The 19,636-nt window shown below is 51.8% G+C and overlaps 1 protein-coding gene across 8 annotated transcripts in view; it reads left to right on the top strand.

The window, feature by feature from the left end:
- ACSBG1 (acyl-CoA synthetase bubblegum family member 1) overlaps positions 1-19,636 on the top strand; it is a 62,063-nt gene that overhangs the window by 26,100 nt on the left and 16,327 nt on the right. For 6 of the 8 annotated variants that reach the window (XM_054450851.1, XM_054450853.2, XM_054450848.1 and 3 more), the window contains 4 exons: positions 816-916; positions 14,763-14,983; positions 15,468-15,556; positions 15,862-15,982. In XM_054450851.1, the coding sequence (XP_054306826.1) occupies positions 816-916; positions 14,763-14,983; positions 15,468-15,556; positions 15,862-15,982 (532 nt within the window). The remainder of the gene's footprint in view (positions 1-815; positions 917-14,762; positions 14,984-15,467; positions 15,557-15,861; positions 15,983-19,636) is intronic. The other 2 variants (XM_054450850.2, XM_054450849.2) reach the window with 1 other exon arrangement.

Genomic DNA, 19,636 nt, shown 5'->3' with positions numbered 1-19,636 from the left:
AAATCCAGCTGCTCAGCCATCTAGGAGGTTGAGGTCTGGCCAGGTGAACCCTGAGGAAAAATGGTGCTGAAAGGCAGTCAGGCTGAAAGGATAATGGAAGCCCAGAAACCCATGAAACACGGGCTGGCCAGAAGGGGAGAGACCCTTTAGCCAGGGTCACCGAGCCTGGGAGGCGAGGGGGATCTGGGTCAGGAGTGAAGGTAGAAATCCCTGGGCCTCAGGTCTCCCTGGACCCGTGCCTGTCTTCTTCATGGAGTGAACAGACATGGGGTGCACCCACAAGCACATGAAAGAGGGGAGGCCCTCACTGGGGGCCGGAATAGGACCCCTGAGAGCCCTATGAGTACCTGCAGCTCCGCTCAAGAGTTTCTGGGCATGGCTGGGGACTGGTGGGTGCACGGAGTGACAGGTGGGGGAACCCCCGCCCCAAGTCTGCCCTCTCCAGGAGTGGTGTTCAGAATCCTCCAGTGTGGACCTCAGCCCCGTCCTCATCCAGGTGGGGACGCTGAGACCCCTAGAGAGTCATGAACTTGCCCAGGGTCACACCACGAAGTAGAGCACAGAAGGCCTTGAATTCCCTTTCTCCCGAGCCCTCGGAGGCTGGGTGGGGGCAGGGTCAGCCCCTACAACCACTGAGGTCTTGTCCCTTGACTCCCACTGGGGTCTCCTCTGTGGATGTCCCCAGCATTTGCAGGAGACAGAGGTGCCAGTGTCCCCCTGGGGGTGCTGAGATGTGTGCCAGGCCAGAGTCCCCGAGCCCAGGCCAGTCCCCCACGTTCTAATGAATGTTTTTCCTGGTCCCCTCACTACCCCAGCTCACTGACTGACAGGCAGCCACTCTCCAAAGAGTCCCTGAACCATGGTCTCGAGCTCTCAGTGCCAGAGACGGTGAATAATGCCCAGTGGGATGCTCCAGGTAAGCCAGCTGGGGGTTGCGGGGTGGGGCAGGGCGGGAAACTGCGCTGTGCTGGATGTGCTGGAGGGGTAAGTGGTGTGGGGGACCACCACACAGAACTGCGGGAAGGAGCAGCTGGGGATCTTGCTGGTCTCCACGCTCCCAGGGACCCCACCAAGCCCCTTCCTTCATGGCTGCCATCAGGGCCAGGCGTGATGGAAAGGAATGGGGGATGGGGAGATTTCTTCTTCAAGAAAGTTGGGAAGAAGAGAGGCCAGAGATAGACAGGTAGGACATCATCTGGGGCCAGGCCTTGGGAACTCGGATCTCCAGCACAGGGTTGCCGAGGGACAGGAGAAACCCCAGAGAAGCAATGCCTCGGGATTTTTGGCCTGGTTAACTGGGGCAAGGGACAGGCAGACAGGAGCAGCCTAGAAAGGTTTGTTTTGGAGGCTTGAAACATTACATGTCATTTTCTTGATCTCCACCATCAAATAATTGTGCCTTAAGGAAGTCAGAGTTATTTACTCTGACTCTGAAGTGTCATCAAAATGAGAAGAATAATAATAACAATACAGCTTTTGTGCACTTTTATTGGCTGCACAACAACATTGTAGCAACAACAGAAATTTAAAAACAAAAAGAAAACAATAGGTACCCAGCACAGAGGGTCACTGCTGCCAGACCAGCTGCCCCTCTCCCAGGCTGAGTGTCTTGGGTGGCGTTGGCAGGGATCTGGCCTGAGCTGTGGGGGTGGGTGTTTCCTCTCATGCCCCCCGGCCCTCGCCTCAGAGATAAAGGAGAAGGGACTGGGCCAAGACGAGGACCAACTGGTTTCTGAGAATGGTTTGAAAGACACCGGAGAGAGGCCAGGAACAGGGCCAGCTGGGTCCCGGGAGCCTCCCACGTTCATCCTCCCAAGATTCCAAGGCATCTTGCTGACTTGCTGAGCCACCTGGGTCAGGTCCCACCAACTCGCTTAGGCTCAGACACCCCAGACTTTATAATCCCTTCTCTGGGGTGCTCAAAGAGCAGGTGTTGGCACCAGGGGCCTGGGCCACAGCAAAACCCTGGAGCTCAGCAAGTCCTGAGTATGAGTGATGGCACAGGCATTCGTGCAATTCGAGGGGCAGGAAGGGAGCCAGTGTGGGGGAGGCTCCGTGTCCCTTGGAACCCCAGAAAAGCATCTGGCATCCGGAGGGAGAAACACATAATCCCCAGCCCTGTGGGCCTCAATGGCTTCATCTGAATGGCTGTCGTCTGGCAGCCCTGCAGCAGCAGACACGTAGCATGGGCAGGTTTTAAACAAGCAGGGAAGGGAGTCCCAGAGAGGGTCCCTTCAGACAGGGCTGGAGTAGAGGCATCTGAGCAGCCAGGGGCCAGATGAGGGACAGAGAGAAGGCCCTGAGTTTAATGGTGAGGCAGGGCCTGGGTGGGCAACTGCAAGGGAGGTGACAAGGCCATCACGATCTAGTGTATCAGGACTTTGGGAAGCTGGCAGGGACGGCCAAGGTGGGCGTGCCCCAGGATCCTCCACCCTGTGTGCTGGGCTGTGAGGAAGACTGAGACGGACAGTCTTCTTTCCTGCCCTCAAAGAACCCCCAGTCTGAGGGCAGACAGGTCCTCTGTAAAGGGCAGGGACAGGCTGAGGAAGGAGGGCTGCTCTCTGGGAGCTGTGGAGGCAAGGTGGTCCTCCTGCATGAGAAGGACCTCCAGCTGTCCTCAGAACCTTAAGCTCCCTCTAGGCCTAGAGGTCTGGACTGAGTGCTCTGCCCTTGGGAGTTCAGCTTCCAGGGCTGGTGACAAGGAGAAAGGGGCGGTTTGGGAGGGGCTAAGGAGGCACCATGGTTGTCAGCAGGCGCCTAGAGCGGAGGCCACCGAGGGACCCCAGGTGCTTCCCAGGGCAGTGCTGAGCAGGCGTCATGGGCTCCCACAGACCTGGCTCAGGGGCCATGCTCTGCCCAGCACCCTCTCCTGCAGCCCTGGTGTCCTTGGGGGTGGAGGGGGAGCCTCTGCGCTACAGCATGGGTGAGTTCCAGATTCTCATGGATGGAGTGTCCACTGCGTGCCAGGCCTGGAGCGGAGCTTGGACTCTTTCTCATTGACTCCCTAGAAGCTTGGGAGCCCTGGGCTGTAGTCTCTGTACAAGAAGGGGGATTGGGGCTGGCACAGATTGGGAGGGGTCTTGAAGCTGCCCTTTCACAAAGCATTTTTGATAAGATTGGGAAAAGGCAACTATCCCTATCAGAGACTGCTGGGGAGGAGGGATTCATGGGATTAGGAGAGCTGAAAGTCCTCCTTCCTCACACAGTTGTGCCCTGAATAAGAAGAGCCAAGCCGTGTGCTAAGGGACTTTCTTGTATTCTTTTCTTTTCTCTTCATAGCAGCAGCAGGGAAAGCAAATGTACCATTCTCATTTGGTAGAGGAAATGGAGCTCAGAGAGGGTTAGTGATTTTCTCAGAGTCACACAGCTAGTAAGAGGTGGAACTCTTAACTGGCCACACTGCCTCTTTGGGACCTAGATAGCATCATGCAGTCTGGTCTTCCAGGTCTGGCCCCCCCAAGTCTGGCCAGCCCCTGCCTCCCTTCCATCTAACTGCAGACCCTGGCAGCCCCTCTGGGGAGCTCTTTGAGTCTTGTATACAGGAATCAGGGTTCACTCTGGAGCCCTCGGAGGCTCCCAGATCTCTTTGAGTTCCCAAAAAGTTTGAGGTCCTGAGCTCTGGTCCCCAGGCTGAGCTCTGAGCTCTCCAGATGGCTGTACTCCCAGGGAGCAGCTGTGCAAAGTCAGGCCACTGAGACACTGGAATCTGACCTTCACACAAAGGCAGCTTTGTACTGGGCCCTGGAGACACATTACTTTTTACTTTCTAGGCCTTTCTAGATAGAGCATGAAGCCCAGCTGGAGAAGGGCAGCATCGAGACCACAGAGACGGGAGGGCACCCGGGGTGAGCAGCTGCTGGGGATGAAACTGCTGGAGGTGCTGGCCAGGGCTGGCTCCCCACCCGCTTTCTCCCTGGGAAACTCCCACACCCACTAAGGAGCTTTTGCAATTGGGAAGCTAGGTGCTCAGCCCCACTTGTCTCCAGTCCAGTGAAGCCCTTTGTGGGTCAAGGGATTTGCTGGGCCTCCCTCAGTTCGTCACTCCACCCTTCCCAAATGTTGCAAGCGGTGGTGTTTCGGGCTGGAGCTATGAGCTAGGGAGCCAGAAAGAGGCCTGATACAATGCTTGTCCTCAAGAAGCTCATAGTTTGAGGCTGGGTAGCAGGAGGAGGCCATTGGGATAGTGGAAGGCAAGAGGACCTGCCTGTCCCCACAGCCTCTGATGGGGGCCGGCAGGAAAGGCTTTCCAAAGATCAGAGGAAATGAATGCTGGTGATTCCTTCTCTGTGATATGGAAACAGGTAATCCTGGCCCTGCCAGCCAAAATGAGCGGAACCTCTGGGGGTCCTCGGAGAAACATTTTCCGCAGGGTTCAAGGCACCCACCCAGCCCCTGCCTGGACAGCCTCAGACACTGCCTGGGTGTCCCCTCCTAGGACCCTGCCATGTGGGGCAGGTCTGGGGCAGGCCAGCCAAGGGCTTCTGGCTGGGATGCCCGGGTTCTTGCTCAGACCTGGCTTCTCTCCAGCGGATGGAGACCCAGCCTGAGGTCTCCTGCGCATCTCCCGAGCATGCTCACCTTTACAGGGGCAGGTAAAGCCCATCTCAGGTCCCTTACCCCGGTGGTCCAGGCCCGGACAAGTGGAATCCTAGAGGCAATTTTAAAAAGCTAAAACAATGACTATGGAGGAAAGTATAGAGAACAGCTTGTCTACCCCAATTGTAATTCAGATGGGGAAACTGAGGCCCAGGCTCATTCTGCTGTGGTGGCCAGAACTCAGAGCTCTTCAGTCCCCATCGAGAAGGCCGGGAGTGGCAGCTGCAGGGGCCCTCTCCCCTGGGACACAGAGGAATTACTGAACAGCTGACAGACCCTTCTGTCCTAGGTCTTGTCCTTATCTCTCTTCATGTCCTGGGACTGATGTGGCTTCTTCCTCTTCTGTATCCCTGAGAGTGCCTTGCATTGGGCTGGCCCTCAGCATAGCGTCCCGTGTTGGAGAGAGGGGCCCTCCTGGGGCTGGTCCCTGCCTGGCCTTTGGAGGAGGGCCTCTGGGGTTGGTGCCCTGCAGGACCGTTCTCGGAGAGAGATCTGTCCTAGGCCTGAGACCCACCTCTTCCTCAACACCAGTTATTCCTCCATCTGCACAAGAAGCTACTTTCCTGCAGCCTTTCCCACAGACCACAGAAAACAGCCCCAGCCTCCCGCTCTCTGTTCTTGTGTTGTTTTCCTTCCCGGCTAATTGATTGACTGCCTTTGCTCTTTAGACGCCTTTATTCCAGAACCCCAGAGAACACAGCTCCCTGTCTGCCCAGTGGCCCCCAGCATAAAGGGTGGATTGATAAGATACAAGCCAGGGTCAGGCCAAGACAAGTGGCAGAGGGAGGAAGTGGCAGAGGGAGAGGGAGGCGGCAGAGAGTGCCAGCCTTGCCTGGGAAAGCCCACCCCCAGCTCTCAGCTGACTTGGCACTTGGTGGGCGTGCAGTGTGCTGGTGGTGCTGCATTGGCAGCAGGCAGCAAGCTTTCTGGGTTCTCCGCTGTGCTCTAGATCTAGTCGTTGGTTGCCTTTTGGAGTCAGCTCCTGTTGGGATCTGAGTGCCTTGCTGGGCAACAGAGACCTTGATTGTGTCCTGGCCCCGTTCTTGGCTGTTACTACAGCACTGATCTTAGTTTGGGCATAGGGCAGAGCTGATGATTGTGCCCCTGTTGAAGGGGCACAAAGGGGAGATGAGGACTACTTTAAGGACTGGCAGTCATCCTGATTTCCTAAGTCTCTCCTACCCACAGGAAACCACCCGCAGAGAGGCAGGCTGAGAGGTGCCACAGCAGACCTGGGCCCACTCACATCCCTCCTTCCTGCTTGGTTCCGAGCTGCCCAGCATGTGGCAGAGTCAGGGGACTGGGCACACTCTCCTCCACCCCGACACCATCCAGGGGAGAGTAGACTTTGGAATCCCAAGCTTCCATTCACTGAACAGCCCCCTAGCTACTGATACAAGGCAGCTGCCAGGACCAACTGAGGTCTGTAGTCCCAACTCTGCCTGTAACTTTGCTGTGACCTTGGCCATCCCTGCCCCTCTGGGACTCAATTTTCTCATCTGTAAAAGGTCCATCTACCTCTGATATGCTGTGTGTGGGAATTCCCTGCCCCAACATCCCAAGATCACCCATCTGGCTGAGGTCTCTGCCTGTGTTCCTGATGCAGCTAGAGGCATCGTATGCTTAATTTGATTTATTCTTTCAGCAAACACTTATTGCAAGGTCAGTGCTTGCATCAGAAGCTCAGAGTCTAGGTACAAAGGGAAGAGAGAGACGTCTTGAATACTCACAATGTGCTAAGGCTTTTAATAATAATACATTGATACAGATCTTTTTAGTGTGGTCCGTGCATTTCTGTGTGCCCTTGTTTTGCTCCCCTTTTCACTTGATGTTATACTGTGAACATTTCCATATGTCATTAAATATTCTTTTTATACTTTATTTTAATGGCTGCATGGGAATCCATGATATGGCTCTACCATAATGAACTGAATAGGAGACCAGTCCCCTGTTGGACATTCGGGTTGTTTCCAATGGCTTTGCAAATAGACACGTTGCTGTATGGATATCCGTCTCCACATTCTTGCTGTACATGTCTCTGATTGCTTCCCTTGAGTAACTTCCGGAAAGTATGATTGCTAAGTGCAAGGATGTTTCTGTTTCAAGCCTTTGGATATATATTGCCAGTTGCCCCCAAGAAACCTGTACCAGTTCATGTTCTGCACTGCACTGCACCTTCCAGATAGTGGATATTGTCTGTTTGCCTGATTGTATCTTTGCTGATTCGAGTTCTTTCCTTTTAGGAGAAAGCTAGGGAGAGAGGGAGGTTAGGAGATGAGTTCAGATGGCTTCAGGAGATGTGGGTCATTGTGAGGAAAGGCAGGGAAGAAAAGAAGCTTAGAAAGAGGCTAGGAGGAGGCTGGGAGTGGTGGCTCACGCCTGTAGTCCCACCACTTTGGGAGGCCAAGGTGGGCAGATCATGAGGTCAGGAGATTGAGACCAGCCTGGCCAACATGGTGATACCCCGTCTCTACTAAAATACAAAAAATTAGCTGGGCGTGGTGGCACGCACCTGTAGTCCCAGCTACTCGGGAGGCTGAGGCAGGGGAATCGCTTGAACCTGGGAGGCAGGGGTTGCAGTGAGCCGAGATAGTGCCACGGCACTCCAGCCTGGCGACAGAGCAAGACTCTGTCTCATAGTAATAATAATAATAATAGGAAAGAACATAAAAGAAAAAAGAAAAAGGCTAGCAGGGAATGGGAAGAATGGACCTTCCTGGCTCCCTGCTCAGGTGACAACCAGCATTGCTGCAATTCAATTTCTCCCTGCCCTGCTGCCACCACCTGCTTCTGTGCACTCCACTCACTGTGCTGTGACTTCCACCACCCCATCATCTCAGCTTGGCCATCCTGATCTCTGCAAGTCGCTTCCAGACTCTGCGAGAGAGACTCTAATTGTCCGTCACCACCTACAGGGAGCACTCCCACTGAGCAGTGCTCCTGCACAGCAACCTCATGTGCCTCTGGCCAGGGCTTGCAGCTCCGGTCTCATGCATGCGGTCGGGGTCGCAGAGCCAATGTCCAAGGCTCAACAGCTGTGGGCAACCCCTTCTGACTGTTCTGCCTTGCATTTGGCACACCTTGCCAGTAGCTAAAACCCAGGCCCAGCCCTTCTAACTCATTGTCCAGAGACTTCTTCTTCTACAGAGAGGGAGATTGGCAGAGAACACAGTGTGAGCAGAGCCCACAGGTGGGAACACATGGACATGAGAAGAAGGGGGAGGATTGCACACCCCAGGCTAGAAGATGCATCTGTCTTCCCTTCTTTCAGCTCTCAAGGGCAGGAGTGAGCTTGGCAGCTGGCACCCAAGGCTGAGGCCACTGAGCTGTGGTGGGCCCAGGTCAGAAGGACATTGAGCAGGGCAGGCACTACCTAGGTCTCTCAGGGGTGCAGGATGGGAAAGCAGGCTGGCGTGTCCCGCTTGGGTAGATACCTGCTCTGTGAGCCTGTCTCTGTGCTTAAGCACAATGTGTCCTGTGTCCTCATTGGCCACCCTGGGGGGCAAGGGTGAGGTGGGGGAGAGATGAAGGCCTGAGTCCTCTAGACACACAGTCACTGGGTCTCCAGCCCTCCTGGGACTAGGGTGGGGCAGAGGTCAGCTCATTCTTCCCCAAAGAAGAAGCCCCTGGCCTCTGCTCGAGGCCGGGTTGCTGCTGGTAGCCAGGACCCAGAGAGGAGGGAATCTGACTTCCAGAGCCCTGGTCTGGTGGGAGAGGCAGCCCTGACCATGACCCCATCCTCCATTAGGCTCAAGGAGGGGAGTCTTTAGTGAGGAGGCAACACGTGGTCCTTGAAGAGCAGTAAAGTGTGGACATGTGATGGAGGGAAGGGCATTGCAGGCAGAGTCACAGCACAGGCAAAGGCACAGAGGTGGGGAACCAAAGGGAACTGGGAGCAGTTCAGGTTGGCTGTAAGGAAAGGTGTGTGTTGAGGCTGGGAAAGGTAAGCGAGCCCCTTGGGGAGGGCCTGCCTTAGAAGCCCTGGTACAGACGTCTCCCTGTGGTCAATGAGAGCCATCGGGGGCTTTTGAGCAGGTCAGACCTGGGTTTAGCAAGGTCACTCTGGGAGCCTCAGGAATGTGGGAAAAGGCCAGTGGCTGGAGGTCATGGCTACCCAAGGCCACCCAGCCTGAACCTGGCACAGGACTTGGCGGGAGGCATGATAGTCCTTTCCCAGAGGAGATGGCAGATGTGGTGCCGGGGTCTTCCTTGAAGTTCACCGTGAGAGGCAGCACCCCCGTGGGAACAGAGCAGACTTGGGTATGGAACTGTGGGGGTTTGGATGCCAGCTCTGCCACTCAACTCTTTAGTTGAGAGTGGCGATGGGCAAAGAATGGCATGGCACATGGCAGGGGCTCAGTAAGCAGTAAGCAAGAGATGATCGGGGACTCAGCGAGGGCAGGGGCAGCCCCCTTCCCACCAGAATCTCCTCTTCCAGCTGGTCTAGGGGCTCAGACAGGTCCTGCTGGCTCAGCTGAGCTTGTTCAGAGAAAGGGCTGGGTCATGCAGCTGGCCAGGGGGCCTTGTCACCCTTCCCAAGGGTGACAAGGGGTCCTCCAGGGCCAGGGCTCTTGTCCCTGTCATGAAACAGCTGGGCTAATAGGAGACTGACCTTGCAGACCTACGAACCTTCCTTCCCTTCCCATGCCTCATTCCCTCCTTCCAAGAAGGATGTGAGATGACCTGACACAAAAGTACAGGCTCCATGGAAGACGAAACAGGAAAAAGACAGAACCATGTAGCTGATGGGAAAGGAGAAATTAGGTGAAGAATTCTGTCCAAAATGTCCATCAAGATTTTAAACACTCTTTTCTCTTGATCCGGTAAATCTCCTTCTAATAATCTAAACCTAGAAGGAGGGCTGGAGGCTGGATATCACTTCAGCGTCCTTCAGTGGAGAGTAGCGGAGTAAATTATGATAGGGCCCAACCATGGAGTACAACGCAGCCACACAGCATGCACACAATGAGGCACGCATGTTAATATCACCAACGTTAAAGATGGATGATTTGGCTAATGGCTAGGTTTGATTTGATTCATATGATTTAAAACATATGTTTGGCTGGACGCAGTGGCTCACACCTGTAATCCCAGCACTTTGGGAGGCCAAGGTAGGAGGATTGCTTGAGACCAGGAGTTCAAGACCAGCCTGGGCAACATAGCAAGACCTTGTCTCTACTTAAAAAAAAAAAAAAAAAAGCTGGGAATGGTGGCCTGCACCTATGGTCCCAGTTACTTTGTGAAATGGCTAAATCGATCTAATTAGCATATGCATTACTTTACATACTTCACACACCTGGCTAAATTTTTGTAGAGATAAGACCTACTTTTTGTAGAGACAAAACTTGTAGAGACAAGTTCTCTCTCTATTGTTCAGGCTGTCTGGAACTTTTGGCCTCAAGCAATCCTGCCTTGGCCTCCCAAAGTGCTGTGATTACAAGCGTGAGCCACTGCACTTGGCCTGTAGTTTTTTGTATGATAGAAAAATATGGCCAGGCACAGTGGCTCATGCCTGTAATCCTAGCACTTTGGGAGGCCAAGGCTGGAGGATTGTTTGAACTCAGGAGTTCGATACTAGCCTGGGCAACATGGCTAACTCCCCCCGTCTCTACCAAAAATACAAAAAAATTAGCTGGGCTTAGTGCTGTGCACCTGTGGTCTCAGTTACTCAGGAGGCTGAGATTGGAGGATCTTTTGAGCCCTGGGTGACAGAGTGAGACCCTGTCTGAAAAAAAGAAAGAAGGAAGGAAGGAAGGAAGGAAGGAAGGAAAAAGAAAGAAAGAAAATAAAAGAAAAGAAAAATATTGTGCTGTTCCACATCTCTATCAAAAGCAGAGAAACAAGAGGTGGACTCCAAGGGCCATGTGTCTAAAGGAAAGTGAGAGGGAGCTCATTTCTTCCTGGAAAAGAAGACTGCCTCTGGTTTCATTTGCAAATCCTGGGCCACTTCATTCATTTATTATGTATTACTATACATTATTTACTGTGATGCTGATATACTATCCGCCTGGTCCCATGAGCATTTTGGGTTTGCTACCTGTGATTAATACATTAATAAGATGATCTCTCTCCCCTGCCACCTTATTTTTCATAAAAAGCAATTGCAACGACAAAATAAAACCTAAGTCCTTGTATGAATATTTGTAGAAAGAGGGCCTATCACTTTTTCTGTCATAGACTGCTAAATTGTTTCGTATTTCTTGGAACAAGTATGCATATTTTTGTCATCAAAAAGAGATTACAGGCCAGGCACGATGGCTCATGCCTGTAATCCCAGCACTTTGGGAGGCCGAGGCAGGCAGATCACCTGAGGTCAAGAGTTCAAGACCAGCCTGGCCAACATGGTGAAACCCCATCTCTACTAAAAAACACAAAAATTAGCCAGGCATGGTGGTGGGCACCTGTAATCCCAACTACTTGGGAGGCTGAGGCAGGAGAATCACTTGAACCCAGGAGGCAGAGGTTGCAGTGGGCCAAGATCGTGCCACTGCATTCCAGCCTGGGCGACAGAGTGAGACTTTGTCTCAAAAACAAAAAAAGAGATTACAGTGGCTGGGCACGGTGGCTCACGCCTGTAATCCCAGCACTTTGGGAGGCCAAGGCGGGTCAATCACTTGAGGCCAGGAGTTCGAGACCAGCCTGGCCGACACAGTGAAACCCTGTCTCCACCAAAAAATACAAAAAATTAGGCAGGCATGGTGGTGCATGCCTGTAGTCCCAGCTACTTGGGAGGCTGAGACAGGAGAATTGCTTGAACCCAGGAGGTGGAGGTTGCAAGGAGCCGAGATCGCACCACTGCACTCCAGCCTGGGCAATATAGTGAGTGAGACTCCATGTCAAAAAAAAAAAAAAAAAAAAAGGGAAGAAAGAAAAAAGAGAGAGATTATAAATGCTCAAGTTAAAATGTTTGGCTTGGAGATCCCAAGACTCACCTCTGCTCTTCTTGGCAACCTGGGTGACCAGGTGAATTCAGAGGAGCATGAGCTTCTAGAAGTGCCCATGGGAGAAAGTCACCTTTTCTGTAGTCCAGGTGTAGGAGGAATCTGTGCCAGGGGAGGGAAGAGAACTAATAACCACTGAGAGGCAACTGGATGCCAGGCCCTGAGCATGCTCTGAGGGCCATTGCACAAGATTCTTGCACCACTTTGTGGGGGTCAACATTCTCTTTTTTTTTTTAAGACAGAGTCTTGCTCTATCACGCAGGCTGGAGGGCAGTGGTGCAATCTCAGCTCACTGCAACCTCCACCTCCCGGGTTCAAGCAATTCTCATGCCTCAGCTTCCCAAGTAGCTGGGATTACAGATGTGCACCACCATGACCAGCAAATTTTTGTATTTTTAGTAGAGACGGGTTTTCACCATGTTGCTCAGGCTGGTCTTTAACTCCTGGCCTCAAGTGATCCGCCCACTTTGGCCTGCCAAAGTGCTAGGATTACAGGCGTGAGCCACCATGCGGGCCCTCTCTCTGTTTTTCTTAAGTAGCTTTATTGAGCTATAATTTATATGCCATGAAATTTACCCATTTTAAGTGCACAATTTGATTATTTTTAGCAAATTTACAGAGTTGCAAAACATCCCTACAATCCAATGTTGGGACATGTCCATCACCCCAAAAAGATCTCTTGTGCCTATTCCACGGTCACTCCCCACTCCCACCTCCAGCCCGGGGCAACCACTAATCTGCTTTCTACCTTTTCTGCCTTTCCTTTTTCATACTTGGCTTCTTTCACTGAACATGTTTTTGAGTTTCATCCATGTTGTAGCCTTTATCAATACTTTATTCCTTTTTATATTTTTTAAATTTATTATTTAATTTGATTTAATTTTTTTTTCTGAGGCTGGGTCTCACTCTGTTGTCCAGGCTGGAGTGCAGTGGTGCGATCATGGCTCACTGCAGCCTTGACCTCCCATACTCAAACAATCCTCCCACCTCAGCCTCCCAAGTAGCTGGGAATACAGGCACACAACACCAAGCCCTGCTAATTTTTTTTTTTTTTTTTTTTAGAGATGGGGTCTCACTATGTTGCCCAGGCTGGTCTTGAACTCCTGGGCTCAAGTGATCCCCCGCCTCAGTCTCCTCACGTGTTTACAGGTGCGAACCACTGAGCCAGGCCACTTTGTTCCTTTTCAGAGCTGAATAGCGTTCTACTCTCTGACCACATTTTGTTTTTCATTTACCAGTCAGTGGACATTTGGGTTGTTTCAATTTTTTGACTCATAAACAATGCTGTGAAGAACATCTGTGTGTAAGTCTTCGTGGGGACATGTGTTTTTATTTCTCTTGGGTAGATACCTAAGAGTGGAGTTGCTGGGTCATACTGTAGTTTTATGTTTAACTCTTTAAGAAACTGCTAACCTGTGTTCCCACATGGCTGTCCCGTCTCATTCCCACCAGCACTGTATGAGGGCTTCTGTGTCCTCGTCAACCCCTCACATTTGCAGGTGATGAAGATGCAGCTGAGAGGATGGTTTGTTAGGTCAAACAGCACATAGAGGCGGAATTGAGGTTTTTGAACCCAGGTGTACCTGACTTTCTGGTCTGGGCATGGACTTAAGCAAAATGCAACAGTTAGAGGCTCTGAAGAGGCAGATCAGCGGGGTCCACCAGGCTAGCGTCCCGGGATATGGGGCAAGGCTTGGAGAAGTGTGAGGAGTGATTGGACGGGGCCTAGTGGCCCTTGACTCACGCCACTACCTGAGGGCTCAGGGCTCCCTCATGGCCAGTGGCAGGGGCATCCATCCCAGAAGGTCTTGGCCTCTGCCATACATAGGATCTTCTCTCTGGCACCCTCCCCTGCCCCGCCTGCATTTCCTGCAGGCTGCCATGTATCCCGTTTGGGTCTGGATGTGTCCTTGTCATCCCCACTTCCGGCCCTCCACAGGAGGAGGAATGGGCTCACCTGTCCCAGCCCCCAGATCTTTACCTCTTTCTGCCAACCTCAGAGTCTGCATGCAACCTAAGAGTGTCAAAGAGGAGGTACAAGCTCATCTAGTTCATTTGTCTGCCTCAGGGAAGGACTGGTGACAGGACAATAGGCGAGGTGGGTCTGGCCAGCAGGTGGCAGGCAGCCCCACCTGTCCTGGCCAGCCCTCATCCCTTCCCACTATCATCGTGGAACCACCACCCTTGCCCCAAGGAAAGGAGGTCTCATGGGACCAAAGGGTCCAGACCACCCATCCAAGCTTCCTTTGCAAATTTGGAAAAAAGAGGAAGAAGGAAAACGTGCATTCAGGGAGCACCAGCCATAGGTCAAATCTTCTTCATATACACCCTTTCTCTTGATCCTCATGTCCACCCTGAGAACTGAGTCCTCATCTTTCCCCTGTAACTGACTCTGTGGTTCAGTGGCTTGTCCAAGTCTTGCATACTAAGTGGTAAACCTCTGTTCCCACCCACCACACACTGAGTAAGCCTCTGACTCTTAAAGGCGGGGTGGCACCCCAGACAATGTCCTAAGTGTGAGCTGTGGAATCAGGTACACCTGAGTTCAAATCCTGGCCCTGCACTTCCTTGATGTGTGATCTTCGATAAGTGACTGAACCTCTCTGAGCTGCAGCTGCCCCATCTGTGCAATGGAGCTCTCCAAACCCATGCTGTGAAGACTAAATGAGACACCTCATTTGTAGGGGGAGAATGAGTAAAGACTGTTGTTATTTCCTGAGACTGGGAGACTTCAGGCTGGAGAGCAGGGCTGATGGTTTTCAGTCTCCTCCAGACCCTCGGGAGGGTCGTTCTCTTTGGTGCTTTGACCTTCTGTTTAGTTGGATCTGTCCCCAACCCATTCACAGGAGGGCAGGGAAAGACAGACACCCTGAAGGCACCTGGAGATCTGACAGTTCCACTGCCCAACCTTGGGAGGCAAATTCCAACTGGGATAAAGGAAGGAACAGAGTGTCTAGGACTTCCATCTGTCCTCCAGTTATTTCTTCTCCTCTTCCTTGCTGCATCCCTAAACTTTGCTGTTCCTACAAGGCTGAGTCAGACCTCCTCCTCTAGGCGGTCTCCCAGCCTACCCCAGCCTACCCTTGCCTGCCAGCCTCAAGGCCCAGTACCCAAGGCATTGTCAGCACCAGAAGGGCTGCGAGCTCCGCCCAGGGCAGGACAAGTGTCCCCTGGGGACAACCTCAGGCTGGCATGATCCAAGCTGTGGTCTCCCCAACCCCACAGAGGAGGCGCTGTGGACGACTCGGGCCGATGGGCGAGTGCGCCTGCGCATAGACCCCAGCTGCCCACAGCTTCCCTACACTGTGCATCGGATGTTCTACGAGGCCCTGGACAAGTACGGGGACCTCAGAGCTCTGGGCTTCAAGCGCCAGGACAAGTGGGAGCACATCTCCTACTCCCAATACTACCTGCTCGCCCGCAGAGCCGCCAAGGGCTTCCTGAAGGTAAGGGGGCCCCTCATGGCAAGGCCTTGCCCCTCCCCAGATGTGCCTGCCAGCTCTGGGCCTCACAGGCCTCCTCTCCAACTGCCCACTGGGCAAGGCTCTTAGGAACAATAACTGTAAAAGACGTCACTGTGCGTGGAGCTGATACTCCATGCTGGGCCCCGTACTGAGCTTTTATTTTCTGAGCCCCTACCATGTGCCAAGCACTTGTTACTCACTTTTCATTTGTGATGACATTTGGGGGGGCTGGAAGCCCAGTGTGCTGGGCTGAGGGGCCGGACAGACTTCCTGGGAAGGCCCTGGGAGGGACAGTGAGGGTTGTTGAGTGACCAGCCCCTTCTCCTCCAAGGGGATTTTCTGACTGAGGGGACCCTGGGAGGGTGGAGCCTGCAGGTGCCCTGCAGTCTGGGTGGGGGCTCTGAGAGGGGCATGAGGGTCCCAGTCCCTGCCCGGCTGACCTGGCCTGTCTGCCTTTGGCCTGGAGCTCGGCCTGAAGCAGGCCTACAGTGTGGCCATCCTCGGCTTCAACTCCCCGGAGTGGTTCTTCTCGGCAGTGGGCACAGTATTTGCAGGGTGAGTGGCGGGGGCAGGGACGGGTTCTCCAGTGGGTTGGCAGTGGGCAGAGGGTAGGGGCGGGTCCTTATCGCTTTTTAGTAGCCCCCACCCACTCCCCACCATCCTGCCGCCTCCCTGGGGCCTTCTGGTGGACCTGCATCTGGCGCCCTCTCTGCAGGGGAAGAGGTGCTCAGGTGCCTTGGGAGCTCTTCCTGCCAGGCTGTGGGAGCTCTCTGGGTCTTGGGGCTACAGATGTGGGGGTGGGGGAAGGGGGTGGCCCCTCTGCACCTCCCCTAAGGTGAATCTTTCTGGGTCTCCTACAGTGGCATTGTCACCGGCATCTACACCACCAGCTCCCCCGAGGCCTGCCAATACATCGCTTATGACTGCTGTGCCAATGTCATCGTGGTTGACACGCAGAAGCAGCTGGAAAAGATCCTGAAGGTTTGGGAAAGAGGCAGTGGGCATGGGGTCAGAGGCTGGGTATCCCCATGCACCTCCACTCCAACTCACACGGAACCTTCCCGCCCTCCATCCAGAGGGTCCTCATCCTCAACAGCAACCCTCTAACGCACACACAGCAAGCAAGGCAGGGCAACGGCTACTTACCCATTTGACAGGCAAGGAAATGGAGGCTCAAGGGACATGCCCCAGAAGTGGTGATAAGGCCTTGGGTAGGACTCCTGTCCAGCCACTGCCTCCCATGGCTTTCTCTTTGGGACAGGGTCTCCCCTAAGGGGGAGCAAGAGCTGTGGGGGCCAGGGTCCTCTGGCAGTGGAAGGGTTATGTGCAGGTGAGTGGCTTAGGGCTCTGACATCTTGAGCACTCGAGTCTAGGTGAGGAACAGGGTGATGGGGGGTGGTGAGGGCTGCCACAGGGTGAGGGTTGAGCCAAGTCAGACACAGTGGGGGCAGAGCAGGAGCTCATAGTGCCTCTAGAGCCAGTGAGGTCTTTTCTGGAGCATTGATGATGCCTCCTGATCTAAGGCCCACCCCTAACTGGCTGTGTCCCCGCATGCACCATACTGGGGTGTGGTGGCCTGGGGACACCTCTCTGTCCCAGCTGAACCCAACAGCCTTTGAGGCATTCAAGGGCTCCCTGCATCCCAAGGGAGGCCTCAGAGACTGACTTGTTGGCTTGCCTTTGATTCTGGAGATGTCACCTGGGCCACAGCTTCCATCTGTACCTGAGGGTGGGATAAATGGTCTCCAACCCTCCAAGACTATGGGATCTGGATCCCCAGAGGAGCCAGAGCAGGTGCCTATCCTCATTTCTAGTGGAGAAGTTTCCTGAAGCCTGAAAGAGAAAAGCAAGCGGGGCCAGTGGTTCCCAGCAGGGCAGCGCCAGAATCCTTGGGGGAGACCCAGGCTACAGCCCAGACCCTTGAGGCAGAACCTCTTGGAGGGCATCCCCAAATCAGAGTGAGTTTGAAAATAGCCTCAGGTGAGGCTGTGGGCAGCCCAGGCCAAGAACTTCTGGCTCACGGCAAAATAAAATGAAGCCCCGGGAAGACCTCAGAGCTGCCCCGGCTAGATGTACAAAGGCCTCTGAGCAGGGTTTAAACCCAGAGGTGGTGTAGAGAAGTGGGTGAACACACGCACTTGGGCTGGACCTGCCAGAGCTCAAATGCAGTGTGGCCTTGGGGAGGATGGTGACAGCCGCAGAGGTCACCTGGAAGGGCTGGTATGAGGGTAATTCTTAGACCAGTGTCTGGCTCTTGGTGGGCACTTGTGTTCATTTGCCAAGGCTGCTGGAACGGGGTGGCTTCTGGGGTTGGCTGGCCATTTTTGTGTTCCTTGGCTTGTAGATGCATCACCCAGGCCTCTGCCTTCATCCTCAGCTGGCGTTCTCTCAGTGTCTTCACGTCGTCATCCTTCTGTGTCTGTCTCCGTGTCCAAATTTCCTGTTTCTATAAGGACACCAGGAATATTGGATTCGAGCCCACCCTAATGACTTTGTTTTAACTTCATTACCTCCATAAAGACCCTATTTCCACATAAGGTCACACTTTGAGGTACCAGGGATGAGGACTTTGGCATATCTCTTTGTGGCGGGTTGTGGAGGGGGAGACAAATCAACCCATGGCAGCACCATATAAGTGCTTTTAAATCATTATATCACCCCATAGGTGATACCATGTCCTTCATAATGCACCACCTCAAGAGGCACATGATGGCAGGTGGTATCACCTTCAGTGATGTTGGGCTTCTTCACGACCACCTTCTCTTCCACTGTGAAATTCCCCATCAACCTTTCTCCTAATGGTTTTAGCATCCCTTGATGATGTTTGCCTGAAATTAATTATTTTATTAGGGGTAGCAAAATGTTGAATTTCTAATTCATTGGCTGGAATTCTCCAAAGAAAGAACTTTCCCTCATTACCTGGGGCTCTTTGGTACCTGAGACACTCTGTTTGTACAGAGTAGGTGTGATAGAATAATGATCAATTTTGGTGAATGTTCCATGCATATTTGAAAGAATGCGTACTCTGCAGTTGTTGGCTAGAAGGTTCTATAAATGTTAATTAAATCAAGTTGGTTGGTAGTATTTTAATGTTGTCTTCTGTATCTCTACTGATTTTCTGTCTTCTTGCTCTATCAAATACTAAGAAAGGGAATGTGGAAATCTCCAATTATTATTGTAGACATCTATTTTTCCTTCCGGTTCTATTAGGTTTTGCTTTATGTATTTTGGAGCTCTTATTAGGCATATACATGTTTAGATTATTATGTTTTCTTGATAAATTAACCCTTGATCATTAAGAAATGTTCCTCCTTATCCCTGGTTATAATTCTTGTTCCAAAACTATTTTGCCTCAGATTAATATAGCCACTCCAGGTTTCTGATAATTAATGTTTGCATTATATATTTTTGTATTCTTTTAATGTTAACCTAGCTGTGTCTTTATATTTAAAGTGAGTTTCTTGTAGACAGCACATAGTTGAATCTTGCCCTTTTATCCAATCTGATGAAGTTATGTATAAATCCACCATTTGGCTATTTTTTTATTTATCCCATCTATTCTTTGTTCCTCTTCTCCTCTTTCCTGACTTTTTTGTATTTTTCATCTTGTTTTGTTTTGGTCTTCCATTTGATCTTCACTGGCTTATTAGCTATCCTTTGTTATGATATCAGTGTTTGCTCTGATTTTACAATGTGCATCTTTAACTTATCACAGTGTACTCTCAAATATACCAGTTCCCATGAAATGTGGAACCGTACAACAGTATACTTCCACTTCCCGTCCTATCCTTTCAGCTGTTGTCATCCATTTTACTTCTATAGAGGTTATAAACCCCACAAACATTGTTATTACTCTTCTTTCAACAGTTGAGTATCTTTCTTTCTTTTTTTTTTTTTAAGACAGGGTCTCACTTTGTCACCCAGACTGGAGTGCAGTGGTGCAATCATGGCTCACTGCAGCCTCAACCTCCTGGGCTCAAGCAATCCTCCCACCTCAGCCTCCCAAGTAGCTGGGACTAAGGCGTGTGAGGCTGCAGTGAGCCGTAATTGCAACACTACACTCCGGCCTGGGTGACAGAGTTAGACCCTGTCTTAAAAAAACAAAAAGAAAGAAGGAAAGATACTCAACTGTTGAAATCAAGAGTAATAACAATGTATTGTGGGGTTTATAACCTCTATAGAAGTAAAATGGATGACAACAGCTGAATTTTTGTATTTTTTGTAGAGACAGAGTCTTGCTATGTTGCTCAGGCTGGTCTCAAATTCCTGGGCTCAAGCAATTTGCCCACCTTGGCCTCCCAAAGTACTGAGATTACAGGCATGAGCCACTGCACCGAGCCCAGCTGAGCATCTTTCAGAGAAAATTTTAAAGAAGGAAATAATATGTTTCATATTTACCCACATTTTTGCCATTTCTGATACTCTGTCTTCCTTTATGTAGATCCAAGTTTTTATCTGATATCATCTTTTCAGCCTTAAGAACTTTTCTTTAACATTTCTTATAATACAGGTCTGATGGCAATACATTCTTTCAGCTTGTCTTTGTCTGAAAAGGTGCTTGTTTTTCTGTTCATTTTTTAAAAGTCATTTTATCTGATTTAGATTTATGGGTTCACAGGGTGTTTTTTTTTCTTT

The sequence above is a fragment of the Pongo pygmaeus genome, chromosome 16 (assembly GCF_028885625.2).
Source record: "Pongo pygmaeus isolate AG05252 chromosome 16, NHGRI_mPonPyg2-v2.0_pri, whole genome shotgun sequence".
In the NCBI taxonomy this organism is placed as follows: domain Eukaryota; kingdom Metazoa; phylum Chordata; class Mammalia; order Primates; family Hominidae; genus Pongo; species Pongo pygmaeus.
Note: the sequence above shows the minus strand (reverse complement) of the source record. Positions and strands in the feature narration are given on the sequence as shown.